The following is a 14,932-nucleotide window of genomic DNA, read 5'->3' on the forward strand; positions in this document are numbered from 1 at the left end:
CGATGGCGATGGAAAGTACTCGTTGGAGTGGTTGTTGTTGAATTGGGCAAATTGTCTTTGTCAAAGCCGATGGACTGTTTTGGCGGGCGCTGTGTTTGCTGCATGTGTTTACGGTTTGCTACTTCCGGTTTAGCGCAGGATATCCGATAACATAAGCGGTGGAGGGGCTGGTAGGTCACATGATTCTATATCAATCTATCTCCGACCACTGTACAGACTACAGTGGCATATCCTGGGGTCTTGAGCCATCCACAAGAGGCATTGCAGTTCCAGGCTGAAATCTGACGGGATACTTAGATGTTGGGTCTTGGATGCGAGAATTTGGGCAATCTACTACCGAGGATGTCACCTCGATCTGGGTTAGCGTTGGAGGCTTTCAGTAACTATATCTTTCTCTGCCAATGCTTCTGCCATAGCCTCTATAAAAAACCTCTAATATTTCTTACTGCAATTGAAAAAGTTTCGTTCGATAAGCAAGCTCCACAGGATGATCAGAAGCGTGGAATGATGGCGATGGCTTTTACTCTCAGTAAGAACAATATCATCAATCATCAAACACGAATATGCAATACCATCAGGGATGGAGCATCACAGTATGAAAAGACAACAGAAATATTTCGTTTTCGCCTCATTGACGTATGCTAAACAGACACAACTAACAGCTGCTGCATTGTACATGACATATGACCCCTCGATCTCCCTATGCTTCCTCTAGAGTGCTCGCGGAGACATTTCGGATACTTTTGAACCTTGGTATCTGTTCTAGTTGCACAAGAAGATGAGGCCACAAACAGATACTGGGGAGTGGGACGAGGTATAAAAACCCCCAGGGTGACCGGAGAGGATGCTCTTTTTCTTTGTCAAGCACACTTATCTCTAATAATACACTTTTTTTTTTTTTTTTTTTTTTTAATTGTCATACGTCCCCATTTCTATCAGCAGCCATGACCAAAATCGACTACCTTCAGGAGATGTTCCAGAGAAAGGACTTTGTTGATCGCTATAAGTATAGCGAGAGACTGACTGGAATGTATGCGCAAACCCTGGTCGACTTCTCCAGCGTAGCTCAGCCCGGACAGAAACCATTGGTGGTCCTGGATAACGCTTGCGGGCTGGGAGCTGTCTCGAGTGCACTGCAGCACACGTTGGACGACGAGGCAAAGAGAAATTGCCACTTGACCTGCGGGGATCTGTCCGATGGCATGCTGGAATATGCTAAATTGAGGGCCCAGGAGGAAGGGTGGTCCAATGCTGACATAAAGCTGGTGGATGCGCAGCAGACGGGTCTTCCAGACGCGCATTATACGCATGTTTTTGTCTCATTTGGTATGTAATGCCCGTCATGGCCTGCGAGGAGTATGAAAGCTGCTTGAGGCATGCAATGAAGGATCGCTGACAAACCATGCTCACGGTAGGCTTCCAGAGCTTCCCAGACCCCGAACCCGCTTTGAAAGGTAACAAATACATGCCTTCATTAAATGCAATTGGAACTTGCTAACAAGCTGTGGCTAGAATGCTTCAGGGTGCTTCAACCAGGAGGTATCCTTGCCAGTTCCACATGGCAACAGTGTGAGTAGTAGATCATATACCTTGCTTTCTGGCACCGAAATGCTCTAACGGAGATTCAGTCAATTGGATCACCGTCCTAAAGTCCGCCATCGACACAATGCCAGGAGACCTCCCGTTCCCAACATCGGCGGAATTTCTTGCATATCACAATATCGGCTGGGATTCGGAGTCAAATGTCCAATACTTGTTTGCGGAAGCGGGGTTTCAAGACGTTAAAGTCGCAGCTGTGCCAAAGCAGCAGTTGTTCCCTATTGGCGACTTTGTCGAGGTCTGCAAGATGATTCTGCCATTTGTGCTAAGTAAGGTCTGGACTAAGGAGCAGCGAGAGTTATATGAGAAGGATGTCCCGGCGGTGTTGCTTCGGTATCTGGAAGAGACCTATGGGAAGGATGGGCAGGTGTCTCTGGAGGCAGTAGCACTCATCACGACAGGCTGCAAGCCTTGATACAGTCGATGGGGAGCACTGCACTGCTGCAGATTCCCCCATGCCAATGATATCTGTAAATTACACCACCTAAATTTCGAAGCCAGTTTGAGGCTCTTTTCATGGTCGAAGACATTGATTCATATTTTCATGTGTCTACACTGACAAGGTACCATGAAAGGAGATCCATGAGCTCATTAGATACTCAAACATCCCAAGTTCCCATAGAAGTCCAAAAGTTCGGAGAACACCTGACTGCTCGGGGGTAAGACACCAGCAGCAACACCTGAAATTTGGTAGTCAACCCAACGCCGTTGCTGATCCATTAACCTGTAGTTCTACTAGACATCATGAAGCATGAGGGGGAAAACCCAGAGGCCGTGTAAGACCCCGATTGGGATCTAATCTGTTGTCTAAGTCCTCGTAGCGAAGGATGAACTCGCGCTATCAAGAATACATGGTTAGCAGGCCAGCCAGCCAGACAGAAGGCATTGCTCCCAAGGAAAAAATACGTACCCGAATCTTCTTCCAAGTGGTGGGGTCCCAAATCAAATAAACGCCTCGTTCGCTGACACCCCGTTCGACATCGACAGGACCGGGATATGTCTCATCTCGGGTAAGCCAGCATCTTTCGATCTTGTGATATCTCCACTTGCGACCCATCAATTCTTCGGCAGCCAGTTCCTGCATGATATCGCGAGGCATGCTGTAGAAAATATAAAACAATGTCTCGTCACTAAAGCTTGGTATGCGGGATTGTAGAGGCTGAATGTTGGCAACGCTGTAACACGCAGGAAGAGAAAAGTTCTGTTCCATAGGAACGGCTGACATCGATGCAACAAAAGGGGAAGCAAAAGTGGTATGTAAAGGCCTAAGGACGATAGTTGTTAGAAATGCGATGAGCACAAAGAAGGGCAATCGAATAAGAACATACTCGGGTTGATTGAGGTCCAAACCAAGAGTCATCAGATCTTGCCCTACTGCAAGGCTCGCGACATCAGGGCTGTCACTGTGGATCATTCGCAGCAAGCCCGCCAGTCCAAACCTGTCAAGTTCACTCATCTGAGCCAAGGGTGGCTGTTCGGTGCTTTGCACAGCTCCTGCAGCGTCTTGGGCTTCACCGGATGAAGCTGTTTGTTGTTGTACCTGCTGTTCTGTGAGATTACGCTGATTCGCCATTGTCGTACTGTTCAAGTCCTATAGATTATAATTTAGCATTACAATGGGATTAATTGAAGGCTGGCGAGCACACCCACCTCTTTTTCTTGCACAGAAACCCCATTTAGTGCTTGGCTGACGGGCGAGCGCGAGGTGCCGATCGCTAAAAGAGCATGATCAACACCTGTTCACTAGAGTGATGGTAGATGGGGGCATACCTGCCGAGCTAGCAGCTGCAGGCGACATCATTCTAGCAGTGTCTTGCCCGTTGATCGATGCTGCAATCACATTGCGGTTTTGAGCAGACTGGTTCTGGCTGGCGCCTGAGAATGGCATTGCGCCGCTGTAATTGCCAAGCCCAGCATTCTGGATCACCGATCCTCCGCGATCTTGGCCGATTTCTGAGGGCACGTTCCGTCCAAGCGGAGGGAATTCTTCGATATTGCCTGTCTGTGGTTGTCCGGTTCCCCCTAACTGCCCACTAATGCCCAGCCCTCCATTTCTAAAATCGTCCAGGCGGTTGGCGAATTGGGCGCCGGAGGGAAAGACGTCGTCGTGAGGAGGTTGAGGTTGTGACTGTTGTTGTTGTGGCTGTTGTTGTTGTTGTTGTTGTTGCGGATGATGAGATTGTGTTTGAGGCGCTCGCGAAGGTGCTTGCGTTGTGGGGAGCTGCTGTCTTTGGGCGGGAGTTTGCTGCATCGCACGCTGACCCCACACTAATCCAGGATTTGGAGTTTGGGATTGCTGGGGAGCCCCCGATAATGATGGAAAATCCCTGAGAGCAGAGGCGTAAGTTCTGGGTGCCCAGAGTAGGGACATTCATGCCGGTACGCCTGTGGCACTGTGAACCCAGCGCGACAGAGAGTGTACACTTACGAAAGATCAAGAGGCGTAGCAGGCTGCGATCCTCCGCCGAGACTTTGTGCAAATGTTCCCAAGGCTCCAACGTTGCGCTGTTGATTTCCCTGTATTCCTGGGGTGCCGCTCACAGGTAGGTTGAAGTTCCAGTTTGCACCGCTCCCTGTAGATCCGTTTCATTAGCTCCCGATGCTACCGTGGCGTGTCAGACAATCTTGAACAGGGCATTCGCACCGAGCTTTCCGTTTGGCAACCGCGCCGAGACCAATGTCGCATTTCGTGCTTGTGCTTGTTGTTGTGCGGGGAACCCAGACATGCCTCTCAACGGCTGTGGACCTGGTCCTAAAGAGTAAGAAAAGATGGTCAGCCATGAAAGGATACAGTGCCAGATTATTATTGAGTAGACGGCGACTGCTTCAATCCACACTGCAAGCGTTTGTCCTTCCATCGCAAGGGGAGTCCTCGACATGGGGACGATCTCTGGTGCCCGTCTGGTGTTGAAAAGATGGACATTGGATCATGAAAAAGGTGGTGAGCTCCCCCCCTCCCACCAGAGACCAGAGTGTGATATCGTTCAGGCAGAATGCTGTACATAGAGGGGGTACCGATCAAAGAAACCAATTTGTGTTGCTGCAGCGGAACAAACCACGAATAGCAGAAACTCCAGAGAGAGAAAGACAGAGATCACGAACCTGGTCTATTCATAATAAATTCTGGGCCTCACAGGGGAGTAGGGTGTAGTATTAGGAATAGAGAAAAAGGATAGGAAAGGGAACAAGAACTTTCAGAAAGAAATAGGAAATCAGAAGGGACAGGACTATGAGTTCACACTTCACAGAGTCTCTGTCCTTATGCGGCGATTACTTTGCTGTTACTGGAAGGTGGAGAGGCTGTAATCGCGCGCTTATGTCTCAGGAGAGCACGGGCCAGGAATAATTAACCGCCGAGTTGTATAGCTAATGTACTCTTCAATAATACATTCACTCACCCATTCTCATGCCTGGTTTCTCTTTATGTTTTTACTTCACTTATTAGGGGAAGAATACACTCTAAAACATAATCCTAGAATTTGGGCTTTCTACGGAGTCCGAGTCTTTCGGCCTTCCAGTCATACAAGAAACATTGTTGATGATCCACAGTCAACCTAGTCCAGGAGAGCAATGATTCGAATTTGCCAAAAACATGCGGTAAATCCAGTAAAAAAACTACTGATGTTAAAGCGGATCTGGTTATCGAATGCCTCTTTCTAGATTATACGCGCAGTAGTAGTCTTTTTGAGTAGGGCTGTATGTAGCACGACGAAGGAATGGCGGCTCTCACGTGATCCTGCTCCGGAAGGTCCACCCAGTTGCTTTTGACCTTGGAGCCGCGACAATGGTCATCTTGCGAGTCTCCTGCCGCAGGACTGACTGCTGACCAACGTTGCTCACGATGCATCGTCAATCGATCGTACGGCTCACTCGCCAGTGTGGGGGACTTCCGCTGGTCGAATTGCCTCCTCCCTATCTCGCTCCCTCGCTCCATTTCTCCCTGATCCGGTCGCCCGTTCAGTGCTCGAGTTTTTCTTCGACCGCCGTCGCCGCTGGCCGTGAACGTGATTTGAGCAAGTCTCGCGGTGTTTCTGCTATTCACCGCACTGGTCCCAAGTTCAGATTGGGGGTGTCCAAATACCCATTGCCAAAGCCTGTCTCGCCTGACGCACTCGAGAAGCGTTACCCGACTCCGGATCATGGACTCTGGGGTTTCTTCCCCAAGGATAAATCGGCATTGAGCACGCCCGAGTACGATGTCGCTCATGGTCAGTTCTTGAGCTTTCTAAGAAAAACGCTGCCTTCTTGTCGATCCAAATGTGCTAATGGTGACTTAATCAGGCCGCTCCTGGTCCATCCAAGAACTCCGCGAGAAGTCTTGGGATGACCTTCATTCCTTGTGGTGGGTTTGCGTCAAGGAGCGTAATCGCATAGCTACCTCCAACTTGGAGAGACAGCGTTTGAAGGCGGGTTATGGAGAGTGGGAGGCCAACGATCGAGACAAAGTGGTGAGTTCATCCATTTTCAGCCCAAACGCTTTTATATTCGCTTCAATCACGAGTCCGGATGTTGTTACTGCTCGGTCATCCAAGATAATGGATGCCGACTCCGGTTCTCTACTTTTTGGGGGTTCTAGTTTACCATTTTGAACCACTCTCTAATATTTTTTCCCTTGATAGATTCGCGTCACGCAGAAGAGCATCAAGCACGTTCTCCGGGAGAGATGGTACGCCTGGGAAGATGCTCAGCGACTTTATAAGAATGGCTACCGCCCGCAAGACGAGGACAACCAGGAATAGATATGATAGCGACTGAGCGGCCTGTCGAAGAGGCATCCCATGCTGTACGTTTCTAACTCACGGGACGATATCCACTTATATGTACTATATTGTACCATTTCATCATAATTCGGTTCTTGTGTTTTCCTTCTAGGTCAAAAAAGGGATCTCTACAATACAGGCGTCTCCAAGCTTATCTGGATTACAGAACTGGTTTGGTCCCCAAGCCTATCCATGTCAATCTCCGTAGTCTCAATAGTCTCACTCGGAAGGCGTCCATATCGGGTGAAATATGGTTATTTTTAAGCTATCATCACTCTAGATTCACGCGTCCAGGAAAAGGGGGAGGAGAGGAGGACACTCAGGGGATCTATCTCTCACGAAATTATGATTATGATTATCCAATAAATCCAATAGTCGCATGTCTCAGTCTTCGAGCTCATTAATCTAGCGGCATATTTATTACTTCTAGTGGGCCCAGAGGAGCTTCTGATCCTCAGGTTGATGATCCCTGGGGGCTTTCCCGGCAGACCACCCAACTCCAAGTAAAGTACTTCTTCTATCTAGTTAGTCCCCGGGACTACTTCGACCACCACCATCAACTAACTCACCGCAACCTTCAGTCTCTCCGCAGCTTTCCCTCTTTCACCTATACTTTTGTCCATCTCACGCGACTTTAATCTATATTTTTCTATCGCTCTGTCAGTTCCAGCTTTGTTCACAACCATCCATCATGGAAGAGATTGCTCCTGAGTATGATGTTGTGGTGCTCGGCACTGGTATGTACTACCCCGCCGTTCGACACCTGCAATGCTAACGCCCCTCACAGGACTGACAGAATGTGTGCTTTCGGGGTATGCAACCCTCTAAACGATTAATTCCCCGATCTCAAGCAGAAGTTGACGGAATATGTGTCTAGTGTTCTTAGCGTCAAGGGTAACAAGGTGCTTCACATCGATCGCAATGATCACTACGGAGGGTAAGAGCTGGGGAAGCTTCTCGATCTACCACATCGCAACTCGCTGACATCCTTTTCAGAGAGGCTGCTTCCGTGAATATTGAAACTGTTAGTCTGATTTCCTCTAATCTTTTGTTGCCGTCCTGCTAATCGCTTGTCAAATACAGCTATTCAAGAAGTACGGCAACGTGCGTCCCGGCGAGGAACCCTGGAAGAAGTATGGACGGGTCAATGACTGGAACATCGACCTGGTTCCCAAGCTACTGATGGCGAACGGCGAACTTACGAATATCCTGGTTTCTACCGACGTTACGAGATACCTTGAGTTTAAGCAGATTGCTGGCAGCTATGTCCAGCAAGGAAAGGGGCCCAAAGCAACTGTAGCAAAGGTGCCTTCAGATGCTGGTGAAGCTTTGCGTTCATCCCTCATGGGCATGTTCGAGAAGAGAAGAGCCAAGAAGTTCTTGGAGTGGGTTGGCGAGTTCAAGGAGGATGATCCTTCCACTCACCAAGGTTTGTCCGTCAGGCGGTAGATCATTATTTCAACAGCTGATACCGAGAGCGCAGGTCTGAACATCGCTCAATGCACAATGAAGGATGTTTACGATAAGTTTGGACTCGAGGACAACACGCGTGACTTTGTCGGCCACTCCATGGCTCTCTACCCATCCGATGGGTATATCACCACAGTCGGAATGGCCACCGAGACCATCCATCGTATCAGACTATACGTCAACTCGATGGCCAGATACGGAAAGTCGCCATATATCTACCCTCTGTACGGCTTGGGCGAGCTTCCTCAGGGCTTTGCCCGATTGTCTGCCATTTACGGCGGTACCTACATGCTCAACACCAGCGTTGATGAGGTCCTCTATGACGAGAACGGCAAGGTTTCTGGCATCAAGGCCACAATGAAGGATAGGGATGACAACAGCGAGGCCATGAAGTTTGAAACCAAGACAAAGAAGATTCTGGCGGACCCCTCATACTTCCCTGGCAAGGTCCGGGTGACTGGCTACTTGCTGAAGGCCATCTGCATCCTGAAGCACCCCATCGACAAGACTGATGGCAGTGACTCGCTGCAGCTGATTATCCCCCAGTCGCAGGTCGGAAGAAAGCACGGTAAGTCCCAACTGGTAGGACAATGCGCAAGTGACGTTGTTGACAAGGGTTAGATATTTACATCGCAATGGTGTCGTCCGCCCACAACGTTTGCCCCAAGGGCTACTACATTGCCATCGTGTCCACGATCGCTGAGAGCGATGCGAACAACCATCTGGAATTGGAACCTGGATTTGAGCGTCTGGGTCAGATCGAAGAGAAGTTCTTTGGTGCTCCCATCCCTCTCTACGAGCCCATCGAGAACGGCGAGAAGGACAACATCTTCATCTCCAAGAGCTACGATGCCACCTCGCACTTTGAGACCACAACAGGTAAGCTATCACCAGAGAATGCATAGACACGAATAGCCAGTGGCAGTAACTAATATTGGACATAGATGACGTGCGGGATCTCTACAAGCGGGCTACAGGCGAAGAGCTGGTCGTTGAGGGTCTCCGGGAGGACCAGAGATTGGCGGAGGACTAAGTATGCAAACTGCCGGCGTGCGAAAGGGTTGTTGATAATCTATTGTCTGTTTGGATGTTACTGAATTGAGCCGTAATATCATTTTGGATTCATCCTTGTCTACTATCGTCGTACGTCATGAACCACACCATCCTAGGGCCCATACACCCGCTTCGTTGGCTACTTAATTTCAGTCTTTGATGTTTGGTGTTATGCGCAAGGACAAACAACGCTTTGCTCGCCTCCGTGATATGACCAGGTCCCACTACTGTGAATATGATCTTGCATTAATTAGGGATAAGATCTTGAGATACAAAACATGAGCCATTGATCATGATTATATATGCACATTCTAGTTGCTGCGCCGGATACCTATCTATATCTCTATTACACTAGAGTTTTTCATCTGAGGGAAACGGCTATTGCGAAGTATCTATGCGATTCAACAACAACAGGACAACCCCAAAGTACGAAACAGCATCACATCTTCCCATTCACCTCCGGATCTGTATTCGCCTTCTCATGCTCACCCACCACACATAGATCTCCATTATCCGCCCTTAAGATCTCCGCCCTCAGAAGCGCCAGTCGCCGACCCGTATGGATGACTTGGCAGACCAGACGGACCTCAGTGCCCACCGGCACAGGACGCAGATACGTAATCTTGAGGTTGCGACTCACGCCGCCCAGCGAGAAGAACCCCGGCTTGGAGACCCCCAGAAGGATGGTGGAGGAGAGAAAATCGATGATCGTGGCCGCGCACCCGCCATGCAGGTTCCCCATGAAGTTACAGAGTTTGGGGGCTATTTGGAAGAGAAAAGACACCTGTGCGGGAGGTCCTCGTGCCGCGGACTCGAAGCGTAGATTGCAGGCGCGGGGATCGAAGTCCCAATGCTGGAGGGGAATCGTTAGTCTCTTTCTCTAGGGAGGAGAATAATGTCAAACGATGATGTACGCCATACCTCTTGATCATGCTCGCTCATCCGTGCCGTGTACTCGAACACGAGGCTTTCGAATTCGTCCATGGTTCTGGATGGGGGCTGGACTGATCGAGACATCGTTGGAGTTACCGATATGAGGTCGTTCAAAAGGGGTAAGGGAAGTGAAGTATATGCGAGAGGAGATAGAAAGAAGAACCCCGTATGCCAATTGCTCAATATGATGGATTGCTCATCTACCAAGCGAAGGCTGGTTGTTATAGTTATTGATGAGGGGACTTGTATCGACTTATAACCGAGGTTGGCGGTTTTTGCCAAGGTGTTTAAGTGACTGGAGTAGTAGTCGGAGCGTGTCTATGCTCTATTATTGTAAAAGGTAGTAGAGCATGCTGGACGGGTATTCTTGCAGCGTCTCTGTTGTTCTCGTATGCCTCCCATGACATCTTTGGACGACGTTTTCCCAATATGCCATTCAATGATTCCAAGAGATCTTGATCACTACACTTACTGTATGTAAGCTTCCTTCTATAAATTCGGATACTCACGAGCTGTTCAACTAAATGCGATGATAGAGATTAGTCAAAGCATCTAGAACAATATTGATGTTATATGATACAATATCATCGAGTCAACTGGATATCCGCATAATACTGGCAGTAGATGTCTTGAGATTCACCTGACCTCGCGTCACGCGTTTTGTCCAAACCACGAACTTATCCACCTCCGAAATATCGAGAGCGACAAAAAGAGAGCCAACGAAGCATTCAATTGTTGGCATAACTACTTTTACGTGTATGTGCACCTCCAAATTTCTTTCATTTACGATTCAATAGATGTGGATTCATTCGTCTTATGCTATTACTTACAATTGCGATGGCTCTAGGTCGCTCCGGTCGCATTCAGTCACCAAGCCTTGTTCTTGTCCGCCTTTTACCCTCAAATCTTAGGTTGTTTTTGGTGTATTGTTGAGCTAGCCCTTCGACCTACCATCAACTGCCGACGATGCCTTTATAGCACTTTTCTGGATGCGACTCAACGGCACTTGATTCAAGCCAAGCCAATGTCCAGGGATTTTTGGGCGCACATTCCTCCACCTACTGAACGACAAACTCGGAGACACCTATCAACATATTATCAACTCACAAAATGACGAACCCACGAGCGACAAAAAGGAGGAGACTGTCCGATATCCAGTCTGCTGATGAAGATGGGGATATTCAGATGCAAGACGGTAGCCACGATGTTCAATCAGCTGCGGCGATAAACCAAGGGGGATCACCGGTTGTGTCCAAGACGTCTCAGCAGCAGCAGGCTCCAAGGGCACATCTAGATAATGCGCAAGATACAACAATGATCGAAAAAGACAACAGTAAGGCTGGTGGCTCAGGAACTCCTTCACGCACCGGACTACGATCAAGTGGACGCCAACGGAAGCCGCCTCAGAGATATGAGGACGAAGTCCTGAAAACACCATCGTCGATCAAACGGTCTCCTTCTTCCGCCGGAGCCAATGCGCGCACACCGCGAAACATAAGGAAAACCAAGCCGATGCCTGGCACCGAAGAAATAGAGGAGACACCCCCACCGCCTCAGAGAGAAACAGTGACTAGAACAAGATCCAAAAGAGTTTCGGTCAGATACGCTTCCACGAAGCCCCAAGATGAAGATCGATCTGTGACGCAAGATCAGTCGCGACAGTCGTCATCTGCAGAGGAATATCAAGACGGGTTGGACGACTTGGTCACAATGCAAATGCAGCAAGATCTCACCCAGCACGATGCTATTGAGAAGGAGGACGCCATGGTGACATCGGACCCAATGCCGCAATATGCAGAGAGTCTCCAGAGTCTTGTTCAAACAAGCCTCCGGAAGGAACTACAGCTTCTGGCGAAGATTGTTCTTGAGAAGCTCAATGGCAAGAGACTCGTCCCTCTGAAGGGATTGGAGAGCGAGTACCTCAAAGTCCGTCAGCTTGTTGAGCAAACAGTCACAGCCGGAGAAGGCAATTCGATGCTGCTTCTCGGGTCGCGCGGTTGTGGAAAGACGGCCATTGTGGAGACGATAATCTCATCGATGAGGAGAGAGCACAAGAATGATTTCCATATCATCCGCCTCAACGGCTTCTTGCACACAGATGATCGACTTGCCCTCCGGGAAATGTGGCGCCAACTGGGCCGTGAGACAAATACTGAGGAAGAGGCAGGTAAAGTGAGTAGCTACGCCGATACGATGGCAACTCTCCTGGCACTTCTGTCACATCCGGAGGAGCTGTTTGGTCCTTCCGGCAACCCGGAAGCTGTCACCGCGGCGAAGTCTATCATTATCATCCTAGACGAGTTTGATCAGTTCGTAACGCATCCCCGACAAACGTTGCTTTACAATTTGTTCGACATTGCGCAGGCTCGCAAAGCGCCGATTGCTGTCATCGGGCTCACCACAAAGGTGGATGTGACCGAAATGTTGGAGAAGCGTGTCAAGAGTCGATTCAGTCATCGATACGTCTATGTTCCTCTTCCACGGAGTTTTGAGACCTTTTCAGAAATCTGTTTTGCTGGATTGGATCTAGAGGACAGCGAAAATTCAGGTTTACTTGATGCTGATGCTGCGGTGCACTCAATCATCGAGTCCGCAGGGTGGAACAAGCTCTTGAGGGGCTGGAGGTCATATTTACAGGTACCATCATCTCATGGATTTCCTCATGTTTGAAGGGGGATACTAATTTCTTATAGGGACTCTGGAGCGATGAGGCGTTCAGTCACCATCTGCAGAGGATCTACCACCAGACGAAATCCGTGAAAGAGTTCTTCACAAGCGCATTGCTGCCGATGACTGAGCTATACCATAGCACTCATGACTCGTCATTGCATATCCCGACGCCCAAGGCATTCAGCAGTCAGGCATTGTCGTGTCCCGACCCAGCTCCCCTGCCGTTCTCCACCTCGACAACCGTAAGCGCAAGCCCATCATCGCTTCCGCTGTCCCTCTTGCTGGCTGCCACCCGCTTGACAGCTCTGTACGACCCAGGCCTCGAGGCCGGCCAACCTCAAAATCTAACCCCACTTGCTCTATCTTTTCCCGCAGCGTATGCGGAATATGTCCGCTTGCTGACATCGGCGAAAACATCAGCATCTGTCTCCGGGGCGGCGGTGACACCTGGCCGTGTCTGGGGCCGGGACGTGGCTCGAGAAGCGTGGGAAAAGCTAGTCAGCTGGGGGCTGATCAACCCTGTCGGCGGGGGAAGCGGAACTGCAGATGGACGGATGTTCCGGGTTGAAGTCAGCTTCGAGGAGGTAGTCGCCATGGCGGGATCTGGTGGCTCATTAGGGAAATGGTGGCGCGAGTGATACGCTGTGGAACCATCAAACCCTGCGATTGCCTCGTGTGGTGTCAGCATGGGCGATAAGCCCAGTATCACACAACGCTATGATGCGGGGGCCTCGATCACCCAAGTATCATTCATTGGTTATTCTTGTCTCATGGAGCAGTGACCATCTCACCATCGACAGCAGCCGGGTTTTCTGCACGGGGTACGCCGTTGTCAACATCCGGGAAATCCCCCTTTCTGAGATCCGGAGACATAATTATCTAGCTGAGCACCTGAATCACCTCCATTGTATTGTCAGCATCATGCTCTTTGAACGATCTAGACTCTCCCACCCTTGTGAAATCGACCGCTGCTTTGCTCGATTCTAACCTGAGACTCACCTAAACAGCAGTGCCATGGCCTGAGCACAAGGCTAGGAAGATTATCGCCCAACGGCTGCTTATAATTTCAGAGCTACTTAGTGTCTGTCCACTTGTCAGTGTTTATATATTCTAGGGCGCCTGATTTGCCCATTTACCCGACAGTGGGAGGTGAAGAAGCGTCGATCGGATGGACAAATCTTGCTTCATGGCTCTGAAGAAGTTACCGTTACCTCCGCCAGGCGTTTGAGGTAATCCGAATGTAGACAAGGGAGAGGACTGTGTAGAGGCGAGGCACTTCTGTTGACAGGGGATTGGCCATGCCGCCACGCTCGATGACTGGGATACCTAAGCTTACAGGCACGAGTTAGGGGTTGTGTCCGAACTCCGAGAGCAAGCAGGCGTTCTGGCGCTGCACAAGACAGGCAAGTCGAGGGGGGCTCATGGGTGTTTCTGTCCTGCTTGTCTATCAATCCTGTTATACAGGGTTGGCTTGATTGTATAGAAATCTACTTTGCTCCGCGGATATAAATCTAGAGATCCGCGGGATGAAACGGAACTTCTCCATCCCACGAAGTGTATATGTATCCTTGCGCAAATCAGCCAGGATCGCAAAGTAAAGAGATCTATAGCCTACACAGTAGCTCGATTCCAATTTTTTTTTTCTTTTTCCACCGACAAGAAGGACAATGACGAAGACAAAAGGCCGTTATCCCAGCCCACCAGCCATCAAGAGTTGAGACAAGCAGCACCGAACCCAATCTTAGCCAAAGAAATAATTGTAAGCTACTTTCTATCCCATTATCGTCATCGCGATGGGATACGGCAGCCCCGGCAGCAACGCCGAAGAGTACGGCCCCTCCAACAAACTGCGTCACTCGTCGGCGTCGTCGCTCGTCACGAGTTCAGGGAAAATAAACACCTGTTCGATTGTCGCCCTGCTCATCCTCCCTCCGATTGCAGCAAACCCGAAACCACCCCCAAAGACAGCCCCCTGAATATTGCAGTCTATTGCCAATCGGACGAATCACGGCGTCTTGTGATGCAGACACTAATGCATGAAATCACACTGTAATGTGCAACCTGCAATCACCACCACCTCCTCCTCCGAAACCTTCGCCGACATCGTTCGCGGACGGAGAATCCCAGATATTTGGGGGCCGAAGGCAGATACGCTATCTATTTGTAGTTCAGTTTGGACTACTGCTGGTGATCAGAGGGTTTAATCCTCTTGGGGGAAAGCGCGGCTTAGGGGCTGGTGGGCAAGACTTCATGTCAGGCTGTCAGGTTGTCAGGCTGTCAGGGGGGGAAGGCTGGGTACTGGGTAGACTAGGGACTAGGGACAAGGGACTGGGGATAGGCCAGGTGGTGGTACTTTTGCCGTCTGGTCATTGTCATCGGCTTGTCGATCCTGGCTGTTGGCGAGTCTGCGACTCTTGTGATCACTTGCTGTCATCTGGCGTCAGAAG

At 49.8% G+C, this 14,932-nt stretch overlaps 6 protein-coding genes across 6 annotated transcripts, besides 4 other annotated features; 4 read left to right on the forward strand and 2 right to left on the reverse strand.

The window, feature by feature from the left end:
- The first annotated feature begins 888 nt into the window (after positions 1–888).
- Positions 889–911: a microsatellite.
- Positions 912–944: 33 nt separating this feature from the next.
- gtmA (gliotoxin thiomethyltransferase) lies at positions 945–2,014 on the forward strand (the record flags this gene model as incomplete). Its single annotated transcript, XM_001275402.1, has 4 exons — positions 945–1,326; positions 1,416–1,454; positions 1,513–1,569; positions 1,629–2,014. 4 exons carry the CDS (start codon positions 945–947, stop codon positions 2,012–2,014), a joined length of 864 nt encoding a protein of 287 aa, XP_001275403.1.
- A 327-nt stretch (positions 2,015–2,341) lies between these two features.
- ACLA_070090 (NOT2/NOT3/NOT5 family protein) lies at positions 2,342–4,325 on the reverse strand (the record flags this gene model as incomplete). The annotated part of the gene is made up of 7 exons (XM_001275403.1): positions 2,342–2,437; positions 2,510–2,864; positions 2,928–3,190; positions 3,250–3,314; positions 3,370–3,947; positions 4,028–4,172; positions 4,244–4,325. The coding sequence occupies 7 exons, from the start codon at positions 4,323–4,325 to the stop codon at positions 2,342–2,344; spliced, it is 1,584 nt and encodes a 527-aa protein (XP_001275404.1).
- Positions 3,729–3,765: a microsatellite.
- Positions 3,729–3,766: a microsatellite.
- Positions 4,326–5,440: 1,115 nt separating the features above from the next.
- Positions 5,441–6,338, forward strand: mrpl4 (mitochondrial 54S ribosomal protein uL29m; the record flags this gene model as incomplete). Its single annotated transcript, XM_001275404.1, has 3 exons — positions 5,441–5,807; positions 5,881–6,047; positions 6,219–6,338. The coding sequence occupies 3 exons, from the start codon at positions 5,441–5,443 to the stop codon at positions 6,336–6,338; spliced, it is 654 nt and encodes a 217-aa protein (XP_001275405.1).
- Positions 6,339–7,050: 712 nt separating this feature from the next.
- ACLA_070110 (secretory pathway gdp dissociation inhibitor) lies at positions 7,051–8,862 on the forward strand (the record flags this gene model as incomplete). Its single annotated transcript, XM_001275405.1, has 8 exons — positions 7,051–7,096; positions 7,147–7,171; positions 7,237–7,296; positions 7,356–7,383; positions 7,443–7,788; positions 7,843–8,397; positions 8,451–8,708; positions 8,774–8,862. 8 exons carry the CDS (start codon positions 7,051–7,053, stop codon positions 8,860–8,862), a joined length of 1,407 nt encoding a protein of 468 aa, XP_001275406.1.
- A 459-nt stretch (positions 8,863–9,321) lies between these two features.
- Positions 9,322–9,899, reverse strand: ACLA_070120 (PaaI family thioesterase; the record flags this gene model as incomplete). The annotated part of the gene is made up of 2 exons (XM_001275406.1): positions 9,322–9,735; positions 9,804–9,899. The coding sequence occupies 2 exons, from the start codon at positions 9,897–9,899 to the stop codon at positions 9,322–9,324; spliced, it is 510 nt and encodes a 169-aa protein (XP_001275407.1).
- A 1,026-nt stretch (positions 9,900–10,925) lies between these two features.
- On the forward strand, positions 10,926–13,123 carry ACLA_070130 (origin recognition complex subunit 4; the record flags this gene model as incomplete). Its single annotated transcript, XM_001275407.1, has 2 exons — positions 10,926–12,452; positions 12,509–13,123. The coding sequence occupies 2 exons, from the start codon at positions 10,926–10,928 to the stop codon at positions 13,121–13,123; spliced, it is 2,142 nt and encodes a 713-aa protein (XP_001275408.1).
- Positions 13,124–14,736: 1,613 nt separating this feature from the next.
- Positions 14,737–14,766: a microsatellite.
- Positions 14,767–14,932: the final 166 nt, after the last annotated feature.

Source organism: Aspergillus clavatus, genomic scaffold (genome assembly GCF_000002715.2).
Source record: "Aspergillus clavatus NRRL 1 1099423829791 genomic scaffold, whole genome shotgun sequence".
Taxonomy (NCBI): domain Eukaryota; kingdom Fungi; phylum Ascomycota; class Eurotiomycetes; order Eurotiales; family Aspergillaceae; genus Aspergillus; species Aspergillus clavatus.